Raw genomic sequence first — 21,690 nt, 5'->3', positions numbered from 1 at the left:
ATTTTTAATACATTGGCGTTCCCACTCGATTCTGAGGATATCTTAGGAAATATATAAGGGAAGGAGGCATGAAGTGACCAATACAGCATCTCACTTTGTGATGAGAAAAAAAARGGGGGACAAAGGAGGATTCATTTATAACGCCATAAACTCGAACACCGATGCAAACTCCCTCGGGCCGGTGGCACGAACAAAGGCTGACAGAATGGTTCATACTCCCTGTTCCACAAAGTACCCCYTATAGAAACATGCTGGGGGAAAATTAATTTAAAGTTGTGTGATGGCCTAGATGCTTTAATTTAGTTCCATATGTTTGCCTTATCCTGGTAAGCTCAAAGTGTGAGTTCAGTATCTTCAGTGTCATCCTCAGGGATATGTGCTTTGGCCTGCAGCATCTTAGTTTCCTGTTACATCCACAGCCACAAATACTACTGATAGAGCTTAAATTTTGAGTCTGTTGGCTTAGTAACCACCTTAAGAACCAGACTGGTTCTGAAGCAAAGTTGAACATATCCATGTCTTTAGACTCATTTATGATAAATCTCATCATTATAAATCTCATATATTTATTTTAAAGAAAGAAGAGTTATTTCAAATTCAGAGTCTTGTCTCTGGCTCATTGTTCTTCTACTATGTAGTATTATAATTAACTCAAGGGATCTAAAAYAAAAATTGAAAAATATGTCTTCTTTCTCTTTGATATTCATATACTTCCTACCAGATTGGACAGAAATTTCTAAGAAATTGCAGTTTATTGTTACCAGTTCTCATTATAACAGCAAACCTGAACCAAATCTAAATCTTATCTACYAAATTAGCCTCCAGTCTCCTGCGGATCCTTTTCTTGTGTCTCCAGCCCATCCCTGCTTTATGCTAGCTATTCTTTCTCACTACGTACAACATGACCCTCCTGACAGTATATTTGCTTTTTCATTTGCTAGTTTCCTTATCAAACTTTATCACAGCCAGTGTTCAGTTTTTCACACTTCTTTTGACTGCTCCTTCCCTCACTTTTGTCAGTGTCCACACTCTACAGTCACACATCTTCCTCAGYAGGACCAGCTGTTAGGATGATGCTGATGATGTTTGCTGCCGTATAAAGATTTGTCCATGCTTCCATTAAAAGCTGTGTTTTGAAATGTCACTTGACAGTGTTTTGTTTTGTTATTGGCACAACTGGGGTTTGTTGGACTACCAAGGATGAATAGATGCCAAATAAAATGTTTGGCATGCAAGTGTGTGAGTGACAAATTCAGTATGAAGTGAAAATTTGAAGCACAAAAAGCTATAGCATGTTCTTTTGGAGTTATAGGGTGTATATATATATATAGTTTGTTCAGTAGTGATGGTGATGCAGTTCCATTAGGTGTTGGGTAAAAAGCTTCACGGGGGCATGTACATGTAGTATTTTAGCTCAGATCATGAGGGTGTTTTTGAAGTGAATCTCCTGACTACTCCCAGTTCCCACACTTTGGCTTGCATCGTGGAGCTGTCCTGGAGTACATAAGCTGTAATGTGCTTGTAAGATACACTCCAGAAACGTGACCTAATGCTCTCCTACCACTGATGAGACTGCATTTCATCAGAACAGAGCAGCATTTGTCCATCACAAACATTGCAACCTCTGAAGTGAGGCCATCCGCTGTTTTGCTCTGTGAACCCACAGCCCCACCTGCTAATGCAGCGATAGCCTCACGCCCAGACACTTCTGAAGAGGCYGTTAAGTAAAGAGTGACTGACATCTTAGCACTAAAACACATATACTCTTAGGTCTGTATTGTTTTCAAAAAGTGCTCATCAAGGAAACAGTATGAGGATGTAGCTATTCTGAATGCAGACTGAACTACCCAGGTAGTAAGAGGCTACTTCTATTTACTACAGGATGTAAATTAAGCAACTTCGCAATGTTTCACCTATAAAAGATTACTTACTCTCTGGCAGCCATTTAGGGATAGAGAGCCTCTCTATTTGTACTGATTYGCAATTTTTATAGTAGTAAGTGGATACAAACTTGATTTTGTAAGATTCTGCTCCTTTTTTATATTACACTTCACATTTGATTTTTASTTCCTTGGGAGATATGTGTTTGCATAGCACCTTGTCCAACAGACATCCTGTTAGGGAATGTCTACACAGATATTAGACATCTCTATCAGCATTGCAAGATGGGTGAAAAAAAGCAAGGACTGGTGCAGAGACTGTGTATGGCTATGTGTAGCCATAGTCATGTCCCCTTCATGCAGCACATTACCTTGGGCTGCACTCTGCAACAATTCATTGACAGTTCCTTTGRACTGGGGCAGCTGTGTCCATCTGTACACATCCAAATAGTATGCCCTTACAAGCTCCCTGGGGCACATGCTAATGTAAATTATAAATGCTAAGTATTATTAAATTCTTTATATTCTTCAGTGTTCATTTATGATTTTGAAAAGCTAGATTTTTAGGAAAGAAAAAAGCTGGAAAAGTGAAAGTGATTTTAGTGCAAATAATCTTGCTTTATTTTAATAGACACGAATTTTTCCAGTATCTTTGTATTCCTTACGGTTACTTCTTGGTGAAAGATATAATTCTCGTTCTGGGGAAAAAGGAAATAGCGCTTACTCAGCTCCTGGTGCCTAACTATGCCTACTACTTTCTTCTCTTTTAACAAAAGAAAGAAAGAATATTGGCAGGTTCATTGTGGCTATATAGTGCATTTTTAAAATACATTATATCTCTGCAGGGATGGGTCTCCTTTGGGAGCAGGCATGTAATCTATTATCATGCTCTCAGGAGCCCTACAGTGTAAGTCTTTCCTTCCTGCTATTAACCCAAAACCCAAATCTAATTAGCTCTTCCTGAAATGGCTTTCAGTAGATTTATATATTTAAAGAATTACTCTTCTTTTCTTAACAAAACTGTATTCTCAACAATATTGTAGTTGCCTGAACTCCTGCATGGGAAAGAAAAGCAATGGCACTAGGAAATATTAATATTGCTGTATACACAGATGGAGATGGACAACCAGGAAAGACCTCTTACACATTTCCAAGCACCAAGTTAGGCATGGACGATTATAAATACTTCTTTCCCTTCACCCCTCCCTTCCCTTCCATTCCCTTCCCTTCCCTTCCCTTTCCTTCCCTTCCCTTCCCTTCTAGTTACATGTACCTACAAAAAACTCTCTTTTCCAGGACAAAGTCTTATTTTACATCTGTTGAAGTACTGAGGACTGAAAACGGTAGGCAGCAGTTTTAGAAGTGCTTGGCATAGGTCTAACACTACTCCATTGAAGTCTGAGGTTTTACCATCAAGAACACTTGGTGCAATCAAGTCARATTAGAGTAATTTGGTAAATCCCACCTGAAAATACAAGCATTTGGTTATACTGCGGCCAGCACAGTAGCTCCCTGGTTTGAAATGCAGCAAATAATATCTGTTTTACAAGAAAAAGCTGAGAACAGTTGCTTCCACAAACAGAAGCCCCTTTCAACAGGGAYGAGATATATAGCACAAAAAGGAGCAGAGGAGAGTGACTCCTCTGTATGTGGACTCAAATAACTGACCCATTTATTTCTGTAGTACTAAAATTAGATGACAAGTGTTAATATGCCAAGGGCACACCTTTTGCTCTCTCAATTCCTTAGGCAGCTTTCATCTTTTCAAATAAAAGAATGGACTTAGCTCTTCTGTGATTGCTCATGCATACCTCTGACTTGTTCACACACACAGTTCCTGAACTGAAGGAAACCTTGCATTTTTATTCTTGGTGCAGTAAGTCATGTCTTTACTTAAAACCCCACAGGATGATTTAGCTCACTGCATGTTTTACTTCAAAACCTGAACATGGCCACAGGGAAACATCCTAGCTTTCCAGACAAGATCAGAGAGCATATCCCTGGTTTATATGGGTGCTTATTTTGCCCTTTTGTAAAATACATAGTAGAGCATTATCTGCTAACAGAAATAGCGAGCATTTATTTCTGATAGCGTGACTAAAACCTTTCAGCAGAAAAGGACAATGGAGATAATTCCAGAAAATAAGGCTTTGAATAAAGGTGAGTGGTTGTTTTCAAGGAAACTCATGCCTATCAGGGGACATAGCCCACTTTCAGAAAGCTGAATTTATGTAGGGTGGAAATCCTGATGTTATACCTGATGATACAATTTACACACAGAAATTACCATTTTCTTTATATCTGTACCCACACACAAGCTGATACCTATCTATATTTGTGTCACTGTAGGCTAACATCACAGGCTTTTCATAGGAGAAAAGTTAAGCCTTGCTCTGTACAAGGAAGTCCCCCAAGAGACAGAGGAAGAAGTGCTACAAAATGTACATTTAGGTGACCTCAGAGCACCGTGTCAAAAAAATACACCACCACAGCAGGGTTTTAGAGGATGAAGCTCACCTCTGCAGGGCACTCTCATGGTTAAAGGAATTAGATGGCTTTGGGGGGAGATCAAAAGATGCTGCTTTTCTAAGGGCAAAGAGACAGAGCAAAAGCAAAAGCACAGACCCATGCTCTAAGCTCTGAAATTTTTGCTGCTCTTCTTTAACCTTGGGAACTTTTATCGCAAGACCAAAGTTTCCCATTAGTATGCCCCCAGAGGGAAAAGTAATTGCCTTCCTTTCTCTTGCCTGTTTCTTTCCTTTTTCCTTAACAAAACGGCACATTGTCTAATTGCAACTAAAATTTGGATTTGACTGTTAATACTAAAGGGAATAAAGACTGTCTCACAGCTCAGGCTCTGCCTTTGGGGAAGGAACAGCTAACAGATGGAACTGAGCAGAGAAAATGTAATGCAGACATAGAAAATAACAAGAGGGATACAGACGGTAGATTATCCCCTCCTGTTTATCCTTTTCATATGTATGGATACAAGTGGATGCTCAGTGAAATAGGAAAGCAACAATTTTGAWACCGGGTAAAAGAAAATGCTACTAGAAACAAAGAATGATTAACCCAGCAAAAACGTTGCTACAAGGTGATATTGAGAACTAAAAGTTCAGGAGGATTCAAGAAAAGATGAGGTATTTATATGAAGAACAAGAACAGCTATAATTGCATTAGATAAGATTAAAAGTGTTCTAAGATATGTAGATTTCATGCATGTTAGAAATAAGTTAAATACCAGAGAGAAAGAAGCTGCAGAAGAACTTCCTTGAGGAATATTTTTCCATAATTCTCCATTACAGTGTATCTTATTACCTCCTTTAAAACCTGTAACATTGGACAGTGTCAGACATTGAAAATTGGAAGGAAAAAACTCCAGAACGTGCTTATATCATAATTCCTCTGATTTATGTACCACTTTCTGGGGAAAAAAGAAAGCATTACTGTTCTATAGCAGTAAACAGTCTGACGGTTGAGCTAAAGTAGTGTATCTGTTTTAACCTATGTAAAATTATCCTTCTGTTTCCACGCTGCTGACAGCAGTGAATTTCATATATGAATTTGGGACAGCACACAGGCTTTTCTCCGTAACGCATTCATTACCTCACTCTCCCACCAAAAGATCTTGCAGAGGCACCTGTTAAAAACCTTCTATCCACTTACGCGGATAAATCGCAAAACATCTCTAACTCGCAGGCAGTAGGGAGAGCTCCCTGACAGACCCACAAACTAGCTTTTATTTAAAGTCTGGGTCTCCAGGTGAAATTCTAATATTGGTTTCACGATCCGTGGACATTAACTGCTCACTGGACTGCGCAATAAAGTGCGTCCGGCAATTTCACAATTTGCTGGATAAATACTTGCGCCCGGGCAAGTATAAAACAACAGATCCTGACTCCAAGGGGAAGCCCATTTGCTGTGATTTATACACTTACTGCAGTGGATAAACACTAATGCCATCATGATTGCCTGCTGTAAAGATCCTGTCATCTGTAGCAACCTGTCTTTTCCATTGGGGCCAACTGTGCTATGTGATGATAAGCAATAAAGCTTAGAAGGTGACTGTAAAAGTAACAGACTGTCAGCAGCAGTCAGAGCTGTCATTGTTTTGTCACTGCCAGTTTTTTCAAATTTTAAGACTTACAAAGCCAGGCAACTTGCTACCTGTCTTACGATTTGGTCAGATTTTTCTTATCCTGGCAGAAATACTATATTTCAAATCCTAACTTCATACAGAGGCAATGCTAATGAAAGAAAAAGTCCCTGTTAGCTGCAAATACCTTTCTATGAAATACTGTCTTAATTGTTTTGTAAACACATTTGTGCGATTTGCTAGACTTCTGAGCTCTTTGAAGTTTTGGACACAGCACAATATACCAGGCTGAGAAGTGTATTTGGGAATTTCATTACGTTTTCCCCAACAAATCCTCCATTCTGTAATCAGTTCAGCATGCTGCATACTGAAAAGTACTTCAGTTTAAATAGGAAACGTGCATAAACACAGCTCCACATACTTAAGATTACCATCAACCTGCCAATTTGCCCTTATCTAGGATTTTTTCATTCCATTTCCTTTTCTTTATCTTCCTTGTGTACTGGTGCTTGAACACATGATGACAGGAGATAGGAGGACTGCAGTAAAGAGCTCCTGTAGCAGAACTCCAATCATCACCTTAAAATCCACCTCTTAAAAATGATCACCTGTACCAGGCAAGCCTGCAAGCTTCGGAAGCAGCCTCCAGCTCCTGTTTTTAGGGCTGCGAGTGCATGGGAGAGGAGAGCACACTGGAAAACGGTGACAGTCAGGCAGCTGGGCAATTGCAACCTACCTTAATCCCTCTGAAAAAAAGACAACAGCCCAACCACTGCGTTGCTTCAGGAGGGCTGCTGTTCCTGCTGTCACACCTGGGCCACCCGCCTTCCTAAGGGCCCCATGTCTCTGCTGCACGCTGCAGCGGTCTGAGTCCCAGTTAGAAAGCACGCCAGTCCCCCTCTCCCACTGCCTCACCTKCAAAAGCACGTCGTCACCCTCAACTGCTCCTGGCAATCTTCGTGAGGGCTTTTTTTTTTCTTTCTTCTGATACAAACATAGCTGTTTATGAAGCTACCTGTGAATATTCTGCATTGTAGAGGGCTTTTATGGTGAGATGAAAAATTCTCTCTTTGATTTTGTGCTTTACTTATCATCCACAACATAACAGAGTGGGTAAATTTTAAGATGTGTGAAGGATGCAGACCACACTTTTTGAATAATAAACAYCAGCATACTTCTGAACTTCCTGTGCTGCTTGACTTCTTGAAATAYGTTTACCTGTAATGAAGAAAAGCTGAGCTACACTGATGGGCCTGATATTCCCCAAACTGCTGTCAGAGCTTTTCCCTCTGATKTGTGCCTATGTCCTGATTGCACCGTTTCCCAGGCTAGAGGGGAAGGAAAGATATTGTCGGCATAATGCTGTATGGCTTGCATGGGACTCGCGTGACATCTTAATCCTCTCTTGCCTCGCAAGGAACCCAAATCTCCCCAGATCCAATCTTTCACAAAAGCACAAGCTTCATTGCAAGTGCAACTACAATTTGATTTTGATTATGCTTCTTCATAGAGTGTAGAATGGGGGAAGCCTGTATTTTGGCTATCTCAGATATAATCTAGACTGGAGATAACAGACACATCTRATTTCTTACGCCAAAAAATTTAGGTCCCTTTTCCAGCCAGATTTTCTAAGGAAAAAAGKTTTACAAAATCATGCCGTCTGTCATCTGTCTTAGTCCTGTTAACTCCAATAATTAAACCACTGGCCAACATCAGCCAAGCTGACAGAGGATACAAATCTCAGAGTTGTGTGATCGCTACAAATTTTGTGAAAATCGGCTTGAGGAAAGAAGTAAGGAGCCTCACAGAGAGTAAAGCTCGAGTTGCCTGCGGGTTTGGTCTGCCAGCTGGCTAGTGAATACGTGGTGTCTCTTGGAAACACCTCCGCCTCTTGGCAGCTGTTAATTTGGGAATGTGAGGAGGAGCTGGGGGAACTTTGGGGAAAGAGGAGACCTAAAGGTGCTGCTGCAGGGAGGATCTTAAGCAGCTACAAGAAGTTAAGGCAACTGTCAGATGGGCATAAGCAGACCACAAGTCCATAGGGAACTAAACTTCATCAATTCGTCCCTTCAGCAAACTATTTGTTTCTTGGACCCTTCCATCTTCCCCTTCCTTTCCTTTTTTCTTTTTTTTAAGCTTGTAATGTCAACACCAGTGAATCTCAGAATAGATGCAGCACTACTATCCAGAAAAAGGGATCTAGGAGTTGCATTTTAGTATACAGTATAAACAAACCAAAMCGACCAGATTCTTGGATAATACAAGTCAAGGAGGCTCTTCTGAAGTCAGGGAGCTCAAATTTATACCAGATTTATACCAGATCTCACCCAAAGTATTCCTCTGGATTTATGGATCAATAATGTGGAAAATTTTAAAGAATAAATACATCATAACTAAGTTGGAACATTTTTTATCTTCATGTCTGTCTTTCCTTTTTCAAGTAACATACCCTAGAGTCTATGAAATATGTCATAAAGAATGGCAGAAGCAAATCCATCATAAAAYACAGATTACACTATTCCTACTAGCTACAGAAGTGAAGGGATGATGTCTTTTCACCTTAAATGTTTAGGCAGAGTCACAGGCCACAGGGTCCCAGAGAGCCCTGTGAGATCTTCTGTGTGAATACACAAGAGATTTTTGACTTTGTAGCATACCATTCAGTGTCTTTTTATTTCACTTTGGCTCTCAGCAAGTACAAATCTGCCACGTTGCCTGCAATTCCCAGTCGAAAGTAGGTTTCAAAAATGGTGGGGGTTGCCTGGTGCCCCTGTTTACATACAGAACTCGCTGATGGCCACAGGGCCCCAGGTCTCCTGGGGAGACTGATACATTACCCCATGGATTACCCAGACAGCTCATCAGCTTTGGTTCCCTCTCTCCGACACTCATTTTTATAAATGCTTTTGCCAGATTCCACTTAAACATGACCTTTTTAATCAGACTATTCAGTATAATACAAGGAAAATTGCGGTAAGATGGATGCTGCTATTGCATTACTTATTTTTATCCCCATTGATCCTGCTGTATCTTTCATGAATCACCCCATTGAAAATGTGACAGGTTTATGTCAGTCACAACAGGGCTGTAACAACATTAGCTCTACCATGAATTCAGCATGACACCAAAATTGTATCATACTTGACCTTATTTGATATATTCACGTAGTGAATCAAAGGCTCAGTGCTAAGCTGCACAAAACAAGGGAAGATTCTTTTCCGACAAGACATTCTTCTACATAAATAGAGGCTTGTGCTTCTAATGTTTGCTGTGCTAGCTCTAGTCATGTGGATCATATGTAAATAATAATGCTATTTCTAGAAACCRCAGCTAGAAGACATTCCAGCTCCCTTGTTATTCAAGCCTGTTTACAGCACCATCAGCAGCTGCAATAACCTCCACCTGACAACATCTGGGCTTAGTATAAACCCGTGAATTTTGGCATTCTTTCTATGYCTCTGTTTTGGTGAGAACAAGGAGGGCAAGGTGGGAAATCTTCACGAAAGCAGGAAATCTTGACAAAGCCAGCAACAATAGAAAAGAGAAGAAGGGGGAGGCTTTTGACCATTGATTTCCTTAAACTAATGAAAYCCAGAACCTTCATTTGTAATTTGGATGAACCATAGCAACTTGTCCAACTGCTCTCTTCTCCCAGAATAACACACTTACCAGAACCTCATCAGTTCATGGCCTTCAATGAAGGCATAACTTCATTGACTTGGGGAGGCAGAGAACTTAAATAGTTTTTAGGTCATATTTTTTTTCTGAGGACAAGTGGTCTGTCACTTAAATCAAAAGGCAGAGAACCAGAAGAGCTGGTTTTGTGCCCTGTTTTCTCCAAGATTTTCTGCAAGAACGCATAGAAATGACTGAGGCCTTGGTTTTCAATGACTTTCTGCAGTTATATATGCTGACACTAGGTAGTTTAAAGCTAACGCCAAATCAAACTTCCTGGAGAAGCTGTATGTGCAGTCACTGGGCTTTACTTGTTCTCCATGAAGTTTATGATAAATTGACTACTGTGGAAGAAGGAYTGAGCTTTGAGCCTTCCAAAAGGGCTGCAACTGCTTCCTTCAGCCTGGCCCCTGCCAAAAGGAAGAAGCAATTTTAAGTATGATATATTCTGAGGAGCTTGTCAGCATTACTCTACTTACTATGCATCAWCATCTTAATTAGTTTCAAGGGGTTAAATCAGAAGTGTGGCTGACAGTCATCTTTTTTATCCTGCCTGTCTGTTTTAACTTACAGGAGTRATGAAGGAATAAAGTTGTGGGTATGAATATTTTAAAATGAGCAACTGAATATGTTGAATATTCCTTTTAAAATGCTTCCTTGATGCTTGTTAATTATGCAATGTGGATTAATTCAGCAGTGATAACAAAATATCAAAAATGACAATTTGGCATGAGTAGTGATTATATTCCATTCAGATTTTTTCTGTGTATTTAGAATGATGGGTCAAACATTCARTGAAGAGGCTTTACAGTTTAATTGTACATTCATATTACTTCATAACAGAATACTGTAACCCATTGCATCATCCTAAGGATTGTAATAAAAAAAAAATCAAAGTGAAAATCAGAGTTGCAAATACATAAGCAAGGAATTCTAATATTAATTAGTTTCCTAGTCAAGAATGTTCTGCATTCTGAAGTAACTTAGTTCTTTAAATTATTATTTAAAAAAAAAAAAAAACTCTTGCTCTGCAGAGGCACAGCTAAACTAAAACAGCGGAAGAGCTCAGTCTGCCACCTAACAAAAACTGCAGCCTTTACAACATCAGCTGAAAACTACAGAAGAGAAATGATTCCTCACTATTCGTTTTAGAATATGCTAAAAATGGGCAATTCTGAGGTAAATTTCATGGCAAGAAAATGCTTCTGAAATAGCCCACCTCTTAGAGAAGCCAGCTTCTGGTGAAGGTGCTTCTGGGAGCAGTTTCAATAACCAAGAAGTACTGTCCCTAAAGCTTTTCTCTTCTTAGGGGTGACATTTGTGAAACAACCTGTGACCCAGAAAACAGATCAAGACTGTSGCTGATGAAATTACTCAAAGAAAAGAGGGAAAGTGCTGCCCTGAAACAAGATTCACCTGTTATTGACACCACATAATAACCATTTAGCACTAACAGCGATATTCAGAATTAAGACTCATACAACGGCTTCCTTAAATTACCTGCGGGAAAAGGAAGAAAAAAGGTGGCATCTCACCACCTTTTTTCTTATTGACTTYTAGAAATAAATTAGTATGTAAGTGATCTTAAAACTGTAGTTGTCATATTAAACGCTTTACATTTGTAAAGAATAATTATCCTTTCCCTCATCACCCTTTGCCACTATTGTGCTGCAGAAGCATTTCAATGCATTACAGAAAACTGGACTAACTGTTGCTTATATAAAATAAACTATGAAACACCCTGATTAACACTGAAGAAGTAATGTGCTTACACACAGAAACATTCCCATTTAAAGCAAAGAYCCAGAGGGCACAAAGCATATAGTGATCTAATTAGTAGAAAACATTTCTTTTTTCTTTCTCTGATATTGTGCTAATTTCAACACTCCCAAGAAGGTTGAGGCATATTCTGAACGTCAGTGGGTGGCTCTGTTGGTAGAGGATTTGGCAAGACTGATGCAGCCTCGGCCCACCCACCCGGGCACATCTGCAAGGTGTGCTTGCTACCACTCCCTTCTCTTTAATGTAAAGGAGATGYTATTGCTCCTAAAGCGCTGCTCCTGCCAGAAGGGGAGCGCAGCTGCCATAGGGGGGGAACAGGGGTCCCATGCCACCGTGTCTMCCCCTCCGCCTCCCCCAGTGAAGGCACGCAGCAGAGGCCACRGGGAACCCCGAGGCTGATGCTCTTCCCATGTTGGATTAAATTCCTCCAGCCCCGCAGATAAACGTTTTGCAATTATGAGCAAGCAGCATTTGGGGCAGCTGCAATGTCTGGCTTTTGTGCAAGTGCGTGCATACGTGAGACACAGTTCATAAGAGGGAACAGGACTAAATTCATCCTCTTGTGCAGAGACAACAGAATTGTTTGCAGCACCTGGTGCTATTGTCACCGTTTTGTTTTAGAGGAGGAACCCACTCATCTCCCTCCCAGAGGTCTGTGTCCGGYACAGAAGGAAACAAGAAAGGATGAGATCTCACCACGTTGGGAGAGCTGAGAGAAGAGGGCTGGAAGCCAGGAATTCAGTCTGACAGAGGCGGGCATCTAAGTAAAACAGCAGCCCCTAAGTATTTCACTTGGATAGTGCAGGCAATCTGTTTTTGAAAACACTTTGGTGTATCACACATACATTGAGCATATACAGGAGAAGGTCTATGCAGATGAGAGGATAAATATTTCTTGCTGATTTGCCTTCATGCCACTTCTGATTTCAAGATGACAGGATAAGGATTACAGTTACTTGGAACACTTGCTGTTCAGGGCACATCCCACATTTGCTCCATCTGCAGATGCTTTTTAATGTCAGTACATGGATCAATGACAGGACATGGTCCCCAGGGAACAGTCTGACACCCTAATATTAAACAGAAAGGCTTGGGCAGCAAAGTGTGCAGCGAGCCACTCTGATGCAGGTCAGATTGTTCATTTCAAAGAGAAAAATCTGCATTCTTCAGAAAACAGTGCTCAAAAATATAATCTTCACTTGGTTCARTGGAGCAGCTTTACAATTTACAGCACTAGATAAAGCTAAAAGATGTAATGTGAAATATCTGAAGCAGTTCTCCCTCTGTATTAAAATGCACCTTGGGCAACAGAACCTTAACTTCTCTTAACATRTGTTTCTAGCAGATAAGTAAACAATTTGGACGTGAAATGAAAATTTTCAAGATAGCTACGGTTGGAAAAGCATCAACTCATATTAGACTTCAGCTGCATTACCCCACTGATAAGTTTTTGGGGTGGTTTGGCAGAGTTAAAAGCAAGCAGCTTCGGAAGAATAAAAAGCTTTTTGTGTACAAGTTGTTGGATCAGAGATAGCAAGAAGAAAGACATCATTTTACATGGAAATCCTGAAAGTGGGCTTGGCTGCAGATCGAATCTTATGCCAGAGTGYGTGGCTGGGGTGAGCTGAACAACTCTGTGCTCAGGGAGAGGGGACGTAGAAAACAGAGAGGGCAAAGCTGYGAAGTTTAAAGGTTCCTATGCAGACAAGCAATCAACCGGCACTGAACTGCAGTGAAATTTGGCTTCTTTACAGCCAYGGACTCCTTTGGCATCGTGGACAAAACCTTTAGTCACGCGCGCGTTGAACTTCATGTTTGATGGCTTCCGTTCAGCTCCGTGCGGCGTTGTGTGCTCAGCGAGCTGAGGGCGAGCCGCGAAGTTGGGCCGACACCACCGCTGTGACAACTTAACGGCAGATCACAGAATAGCAAATCATCCCCAGTGAAGTCCAGCACAGGCACAAACCAAATAGTTTCTTTTCAGAGTCCCCCTGCGTGCAGGCTTATACGCACTGAATACTAAGCTTTCCTTTGCAGCAAGCTCCCTGCCTGCCTGGATCTCTGCCACAGGACTCACGGAAAGTGTGTTACAGACAGAAGTGTTATGCGTCCTTAGAGGGACATTTGCAGATACATTTCCAGATGGAGAAGCAGGAAACCTTGCATTTCTCCATTCTGCACTGCTTGGCCATTAGCAGACAAACAAATGGAAACTTTTTCAAGAAAGAACAAATGCCCATCTTTAATGGTTTTATTTCAAGCAGAGAGAGCGCCAGCRAAGGTAACAGCATGTTGCTACAAAGATTTCAGTATTTCAGTATGTAAAAATGCTGGGCAAAGAACAGCTCTGTCCTACGAGCTCTGTCCAGACTGCAGCAGCCACRCTGGACAGCACTGCTGCAGGCCCCTGTCCTACCCCACTGCCCCTCCAGTTTCCCTAGACACTAACCAGACAGCCTGGAACTTAGACTACTCTATCCACCCCAAACTGAATACAGGAGGTTTTAGCTGTTTCTGAGAATAACAAATRCACTTGCTGGCTCAGCTTAAAAACATTTCGATAACCATTTCACTGAGAACATTTTCACTGAGAGCACCTTCACATACTAGAGCAGGGACTTAACATTTAATAACCTGAGGTTGCRAAATGCAAACACATTCGGTGGAGGCTAGCTGTCAATGGACAGATGACATATCTGCCATATCTGTTTGCACGAAGCATATGTTGCCCAGAGCTGAAAGAACTGGCCAAATGCCCTTATCCCTTCTCTGATATTGCACCCAGTGCAGAGCGCTGCGTCCATGCTCTGCTGCCAGCTGGCCCCTCGACTTCTCTGCCCAAGCAGTAAAGCACAGGAGTGGCAGGGCTCAGGCAGCGACCAGAAACACAGTCTGATGGGGCCAGAGCCAACAGTGAGAACTGGCAGGCTGAATGAAGGAGGACAAGGTTGGATTGGGGACAAYAGGCCAGGGATGTGGGGGATACACAGTTTCCCAGCTCGCTATCACCAAACCCCTGTTGGTGGAAGGACACCAAGAGAAGTAAACCTCGTTCTTCTCTAGGACCTGGTCCATGCAAAGAACAGCAACTTYCAGTGGCGATGGGCAGCACAGGTCTCTGCCAAGCACCACAAAGCTGACATACCACTAGTGATCCTTACGTGCCAACAGGGCATCTCAAGAACATTCCTGGGTTTTCTACTTGTTTCTTGCACAAAAATAGAAAATTATCACCAAACCTTTCTATATAAGCATACAAGAGTATAAAGTGAGACTCYAGAGGTTAGGAAATGTTGAGTTAATCTTGACCAAACAACCTCAAAATCCCATTTTTTGTTATCTRACTACATCCATTATTCTTCAGGATTTCCAACTCATTTACTGTATTCTTTTACAACAGCCTTTTGAATTTAAAAATTTTAAATATGGATGAATAAAATGGAGATATAGTATTCTATTAACAAGGCAATTTTGTTTAGTATGAACATTGTTTATCATCGAAATAYGTTTTGAACAATCATAAGGGAAAATAGTACAGCAGCAACTCCATGTCATATAGTTGGCATATCCTTCTTGYGCCCTGTATTTTAATAAACTATCAGCATCACCTGCTTGATTTTTAAAGGATTTGCTATGCTTTTTCTGAACTCCCTCAAGATGAGTAAAAGCATTCAAAAACAAAACATGAACATATTTTAGTCAGGTGGCACACTTTTTTTTGTCTCCAAAYTGCAGAGAAGGATTCTTGTGTGGTTTATTATTAGTTTCTTTTAATAGCTCTCCAGCAGCTCATTACTATATATGTTATGTGGCCAGCTAACTTGCTATCCGCATGAGATTGCTAAAGTTATTCATCATGCATTTTAACTCATTGACCAACYTGACAGTGACTGACAGTCTACGGAGAAGTATCGCACAGCTAAAAAAACCTGACCTAACTTTTAAACAGCTTTCTCTGTGGTACTGACATAATCAAATAGAGTTTTACATATGTCATGCTGTTGCTGCAGCAACCTGGGTTCCTCTCCGCTGACTACTGATGGGAAGTCTCTAAGCTTGATATGGACTCAGATGTCTTGAGATTAATCTCTTGGGACCCTTCCAGAGAAATGCAGATTAATTTGCTCTTCCTCGAAAATGAAGTAGCTATTTCATATAAACTACTTTTCACGTCCCACCAAGTCTGAGCTTCCCATTCATAGCCTTTATAAAAATGACTGCTTTGGCACAGCACCCCGAAGACATTTAGGAAAGAGTAGTTTGAATAGCAGGAAGGAGGATTAAAATGGCTTTGGTTTCACTTGTATTTTTCTTGAAGGTAAGCAGGGAAAGGGTTATTTCTGTCAAAGCAAAAGTTGGGTTTTTGTTTTTTTCCCCTGGATGTTCACATCTCTCTGCATTTAATTTATAGTTCTCCATTTCTTTGTTAGGGAGGAGAACAAGATAGTGAAGGCAAAGGCTTGTAACCACTGAGACATCCATTTCCTGAATCTAGATTTAAGCCCTAGCTAGAATGGCTGTAGATTTTATGAGGACACCTGAATATTTGATAAAGACTTCAACATTTTTGACAGTACAGTGTACATCACTTCATGTGGTTCAAATGCTGTGAAAGCGTTTTGGCTACTGCTTAGATCTTTTCTTGRTGGCAGGGAGAAAAAGGGGAAAACGAGGTGTTGGAACAAACATTATGCGAGGGAGCAAGTGAGGCCAATTCACTGGGGCTGCTATATTTGGTTGGGAGTTACAGCTTAGGGAAACACTTGACCATCTTGCCCAAGCAGACAGTATGCTTCCAAAAATGGCATAAATAACGAAATGGCATAAAAGCGTTTCTGTATTCAAAACATATATAACTACAGAAGACACGTATTCTGCAGTGGAGTAGGTTGTGGAAGTGCCAAAATGGAAAAGAAACCTGGAAATTCTTCTGTATCCTAACAGTATCTGTCCGTTGCTAAGGTTTTCCAGGCTCARTTTCCAGCAGTACTCCACTCTGCTCAGCAAATGTAAAGTTGGCCAAGAGGACGTGGCAAACCACACTGAAATGACCTTCTATGGAAGTCTGAGCAGTGCAGGGAGTTCCAAGATCCCTGGATGCTAGYGATCTCTGAGGGCTTTCTGGCTAAGCTTGAGCTCAGCAACAAATACTTGGCCGCTCCCCAAATCAGGAGAGGATGGCACATAGTGGACTTCTTCAGAGAATTCTTCAGCACCAGGAGAAATCTTCACATTTGTCTGCTTTGCACAGCTATATCCAGGAGCAAGCTCCAAGCAGGTGGGAACAGGTCAGGCCACAAAACACTACCTATCATTCCTACTTATAAACTGTTTAGCTGGATACACCCTGGGCATCTGTAGCAACAGTACTTAGCACCACAGTTCCCAGGGATCTATGCAAATCTTCACCTAATATACAAAATAGAACAAAGTGTCAAAGCTGTGTGAAACTGTGGACAGAGKTCTAGGCGATGACACTTAAGAGACCTGGACTCACCGCAGGTTGGCTTAAGTTTGCCAGTAAAACACTTCACTTCTCTGTACCTGTAGCTGTAATGGTCTAAAGATAGAAGCAAYACAAAGTTTTCAGTGAAAGGCAACATTTTTTATTTATCTGTGTACACACAGTTATAATCCCAGATACATGGGTAGCTCTTGCTACTTGGTGTCAGAAAACAGTTAGAAATCTACTGGCTTCAGTGTGTGCTGTCATGGACCATGAAAACCAAAGCTCTCAGACAGAAGATACATAAGATAAAAAAATAAGCAGCTAAAGTAATACTTATGATATGACAGGCTGACATATAGACTGCCACTAACGGCAGAAACAGCAGTGGCAGATTAGGCAGGCCTAATTACTCACCTGGGAATCTGACTTGCATGCTGAGGACATTAATGTCACCTCTCTCCCTGGGAGGGAAGGGGAGAAGGTGATCTTCAATAGAAACGTGCAGCAGCAAGGGCCATATGCCCATCCTGACAGGACTCTACTCCATTGCTTGTCCCAAGGGAAGAGGGGAATAAACTCATATCTTTAAACATGTTTTTCTTCTGTTCTTTTAGCTAACTAATGTTGGTTTTCTTAAAATAGTTTTTTTTTTTTCAAATACTTTGATCTACAATACACGGGTGTCTTTTGCTGCTTCTAGTGTTCAAAACATTTAGAACTGGAAAGCCTGTATTACTTATAGTGCAGGAAATGGTTCTTATTCAACTTCAGTACTCCTGCTCTTTTAATAAACAGGTTTCTTTTTCTACAGGAAAGGCACGCAAAATCGAAGTGACTTTAAGGTTGTAGTGGTGTACCACCAAATTTGGGGAGAGTTCTGTCCTTTCTCCATTTGAAAGCAAAAGCAAAGGCTCAGCATCTGTTATAATATTTATAGCAGTAGTGTTCCTTGGACATAACGGGTGTGGGAAGTTTTGCTGCTCCTTTATATTTAGGTAGAGCAGTAAGTTTCACACACTTGCTCACTCAAAACAATTTCTGCTCGGTATTTCTTGAGGTATTTCTGCACTGTGACTATCACTTCCACCTACTCAGCATTTAACTGGGACCTCCACACCACAGAGCAATATGGAAGGATAGCTGGTCTTGAACCCCAGCTAGAATCAATGTGCTATAAACAAGATTTTCCTTGAAATAGCCRAAGTCTGCATGTGTAGATCTGATGGCAGAATGTGGGAACACTTTCAACACCAACAGAATTTACTGTCCTTTAAACTTTAGGTGTTGCAATCTGAAAGCCCAAATGAACAAACAAATAGATGGTAAAATTGTAAGGAGCCTGATGGATCCAAGAAAGGAAGTTCAAAACTGAGCTTTTGACACCACTTCTAACTCTTTGTCTGTACTGTCRTACATATAATTATAATAATGTCTTACCATATTACTGATTCACACTTCCCAATGTTTGTGTCACTTTCCTTTAGAGTTTAAATACAACCGAAGCTCTAAAGAGAATATAATGAACCTTCTGAATTGTCAGAGGGAAAAAATTAAGATATTTTAAGAGTGCTAGCAAACATTGATTCCTTTGGTTCAAATAAGAAAAATGTGTAWTTGGTATATGCAATAGCTTTAATTCTGAATTATGATTTTGCTCAGTGAACTCAGATATATCATTCATTTGCAAGCCAATCATTTTCTAGATAATACTGTATTACCTTCAGGAAAGAGAAAGAAAGCAAAAGGGAAGGGTAATAACATTCCCACTGTAAAGCTTTCCCAAAATCATAAACTCATTATTACAAAATAAAACCTAACACTGACCAAAAACTAGGACAAACTTGGCTTCTGAGTCACAGATCCAAAGCTGTGGAGTAAAACTAATCAGTTCTGGGATAGGATTTTTTTTTTTCAGTACAATCTATGGTCTAGTTGGTCAAATCAAGCCTTTCTGAGAAAAGAAGATTAGAGGCAATTGTTTAAAATACTTGGGAGGGGGAAAAGATTTAAGCTTTATTACTGATCAGGACATACAAAACAGACTGTAATGAAAAAACAGTAGTGAGATTGTACTTGCTGACTGAATAGAAAATGTTAGCTGAAGATAGGGCCATATGGAGCAGCTTACAGTTACAGCAAGAGGGATGCCGAAGCAAATGCCTCCTGAATATGTGAAATTAGGTGTTATGGGAAAGACGCGATAATTTTAGAAAAACTGATCACACCTGAACACTACAGATAGACTATCAAGCATGAAAGGGAATTCAAAGAAATTTAACATTTGTTTATATGAGTTATTCTTCCTGCAGTGATTATTATACTGCGCATGAATCCAGTAATTGAAGAAATACTAGGCTAGGTATCAGTCATTTTGCACAAGCAAAACTTTGATGAAAAATTCTAATCTTTTAGAAAAATGTCATCAATTTTACTGGTTTGACTATTTCATCCTTTATTCTACCAAAATCTTCACTGTGTGATTTGATGCACATGTGCTACATAAACTCTTGAAGCCTTGGTGAACCACAGCAGAATATGCTATTTATCTGCCCACACTGAGCTCACGGCAGAAAAAGGGGCATATTTTGCACAGCAGCACATTAAGATACACCTTGCATAAGTTAAGAGCAAATCAAAAATATTACGAGACTGATATAAATGCCCTAACTTGTTTTCCATTACATTTTCCTATAACCAGCCTGACCTTAGACTGAGATACCTAGAAGAAATTTGCTACAGGTAACCACATGCCTCCCCAGATGTGAAACACAGGAGTAATACTACCTTCACACTGTACTTTTTAAATGCTCTTTGTCTCTCTCAGTACTTTCTAGACTGTCTAGCTCTGGTCCAAGCTAGGCAAATTCAGCCTCGTTTCATGTCATTTTCATTTTCTATTCTCAGGATCTTTTCTTTGCTCTTCTCCATCAAGTTTTCTGACAAGTGTTCCAGCACAGAAGCAACTAATGTTCAGTGTTTTTATATTAATACCACCCTGAGAAGTTAGCTGCCTGTTGCTTAATCATCACACCACAGTACTTGAAGACTATCCTGTGTATTTACAGTTCATCTATCTGATGCTAAAGCAGATATTTAGAATCCAGGTATATTCTGACACAGGGACACAAGCCGCCAATTTTCTGCAAAGTGAACATCTCCTCTATATTTCTTTCAAATACCAAGTGGCACTTTCCACAATCCCGATAATAATGATGTTTTTGCAACAGCACTGTCACCCAGCACTGCTCTTACTGAGACGTCAGAGTCAACGACGTAATGGGTCACCAAAACAACGGTGAGTTGCACGTGCTCAATGACCATCATCGCTCAGCCTCTGCARTGGGTTTCAGAAATGCTCCGGAGAACTCACCAGCACAAAAGAAAGGCAAAAGGATGCGTAGGACCTGATCTTTTCTGACTCTACCTGGCGTAAGAAGATAGATCAGTCACGGGAATTACATAAGTTTCATATCTATCATATATTAAGTATGTCCAGCCAGCTCTTTTGGTAATTTAAACCACCAGAGCTCCCTTGAGTTCAATACAAGGATGCTGATTTACATCAGCTGAGCACTGGCTTCACAGCTTTTTAACATTCCCCAGTGAAGCAACCTAGTACAGTAAATATCCTCCATGGTATAAAAGCCTGGAAATACAATGGCGTAGAAGCCAAAGTAATTCACCTCTCTCCATCATCTAACCTAAACGGCAGAACACAAAGAAATCCCAATGGGGTTTTGGTTTTAGAAACTTAGGGCACACCACCACAAATCATTGTGCAGCCAAGTGTTTTCCCTGAGATCACTGTACRCATTGAGGCCACTGAGGGCCACTGACCTTCCCTTGCTCAAGTATAGACCTACCAGAGTGCCCTCCCGATCTGCTGGCAATGCACTTTTCATCTGCCTTTTATAGGTATTTGTAACCTGACTAACCCTTCAGAGCATGTTAGCCAAACGGTGCGCCGTCTTGCACTTGGTGCAGTACTGTCTAATGTAGTGAGGAGGGAGAGGTGCATGAAAACTGATGTCTGGACATTGTGGAAGCAGTCCTTCAGAAATACGTGTAGCAAAATAGTTTTCTGTTGAATGTAGAATGAGGAACTTTAAGCAAATTATATTACAGTGAAATGGTGAACCACTGAATATTTGGGATCTGGTGAACAATCCTGCTTCCCACAACGTTACAGAAGAGAATAACTTGCAGACACCTAGTAAGAAATACCTGGGAAAAATAACATTTCTTAAAATATGCACACGTGCTACAGACTTTCTAAATACAAAGAGTTTTTGCCATGTCACACTTTCAAAGTTCAAACATATTGTCTTCAAAAAAAATATTGAAAAGGGTTGACAAAAAGTAATAAATTTGCAGCAAAATTAGTTTCTGTGTTTATCATTTTTAAAGGGTGAGAATATTAATATCATATCAGAAAAACCTCAGAACTCTAGCCCCATTTAGTGAAATACACACAGATGTTTTTAAATCTATATAGAAAATCCCAGTTTATTAGGAAAATGTGTTTCGCAGTTTAGAATGTCTTTTGTGTATCTGTTTTAAAGCTGTATTTCTCAATTGGAGTTAAAAATACAGTGCTAATTCTGCATCTTTGAAAGTACAGTTGACTAAATCATTGTGAATTTCACATACGTAAGGAATAGATCAGCGCAGAGTATGAACCTGTATTTAAATAATCCATTTAAATACAGAAACACATAAATCATTACTGAAAATTACTTCTGATATCAACTGAAGTGTATCTGTTTTATTGCCTAACACAATTTCTATGAATCTAAAAATTATTCATT

General features: G+C 40.3%; 1 protein-coding gene across 1 annotated transcript in view; it reads right to left on the bottom strand.

Moving 5' to 3' along the window:
* Positions 1 to 20,203, bottom strand: part of GRIK1 (glutamate ionotropic receptor kainate type subunit 1) — a 159,831-nt gene extending 139,628 nt beyond the window's left edge. Inside the window, exon 1 of the mRNA XM_085297841.1 lies at positions 20,062 to 20,203. Coding sequence (XP_085153967.1) covers positions 20,062 to 20,203 — 142 coding nt within the window. The remainder of the gene's footprint in view (positions 1 to 20,061) is intronic.
* Positions 20,204 to 21,690: the final 1,487 nt, after the last annotated feature.

The sequence above is a fragment of the Rhea americana genome, unplaced genomic scaffold (assembly GCF_003343005.1).
Source record: "Rhea americana isolate MKP2758 unplaced genomic scaffold, rheAme1 scaffold_130, whole genome shotgun sequence".
Classification (NCBI taxonomy): Eukaryota; Metazoa; Chordata; class Aves; order Rheiformes; family Rheidae; genus Rhea; species Rhea americana.
Note: the sequence above shows the minus strand (reverse complement) of the source record. Positions and strands in the feature narration are given on the sequence as shown.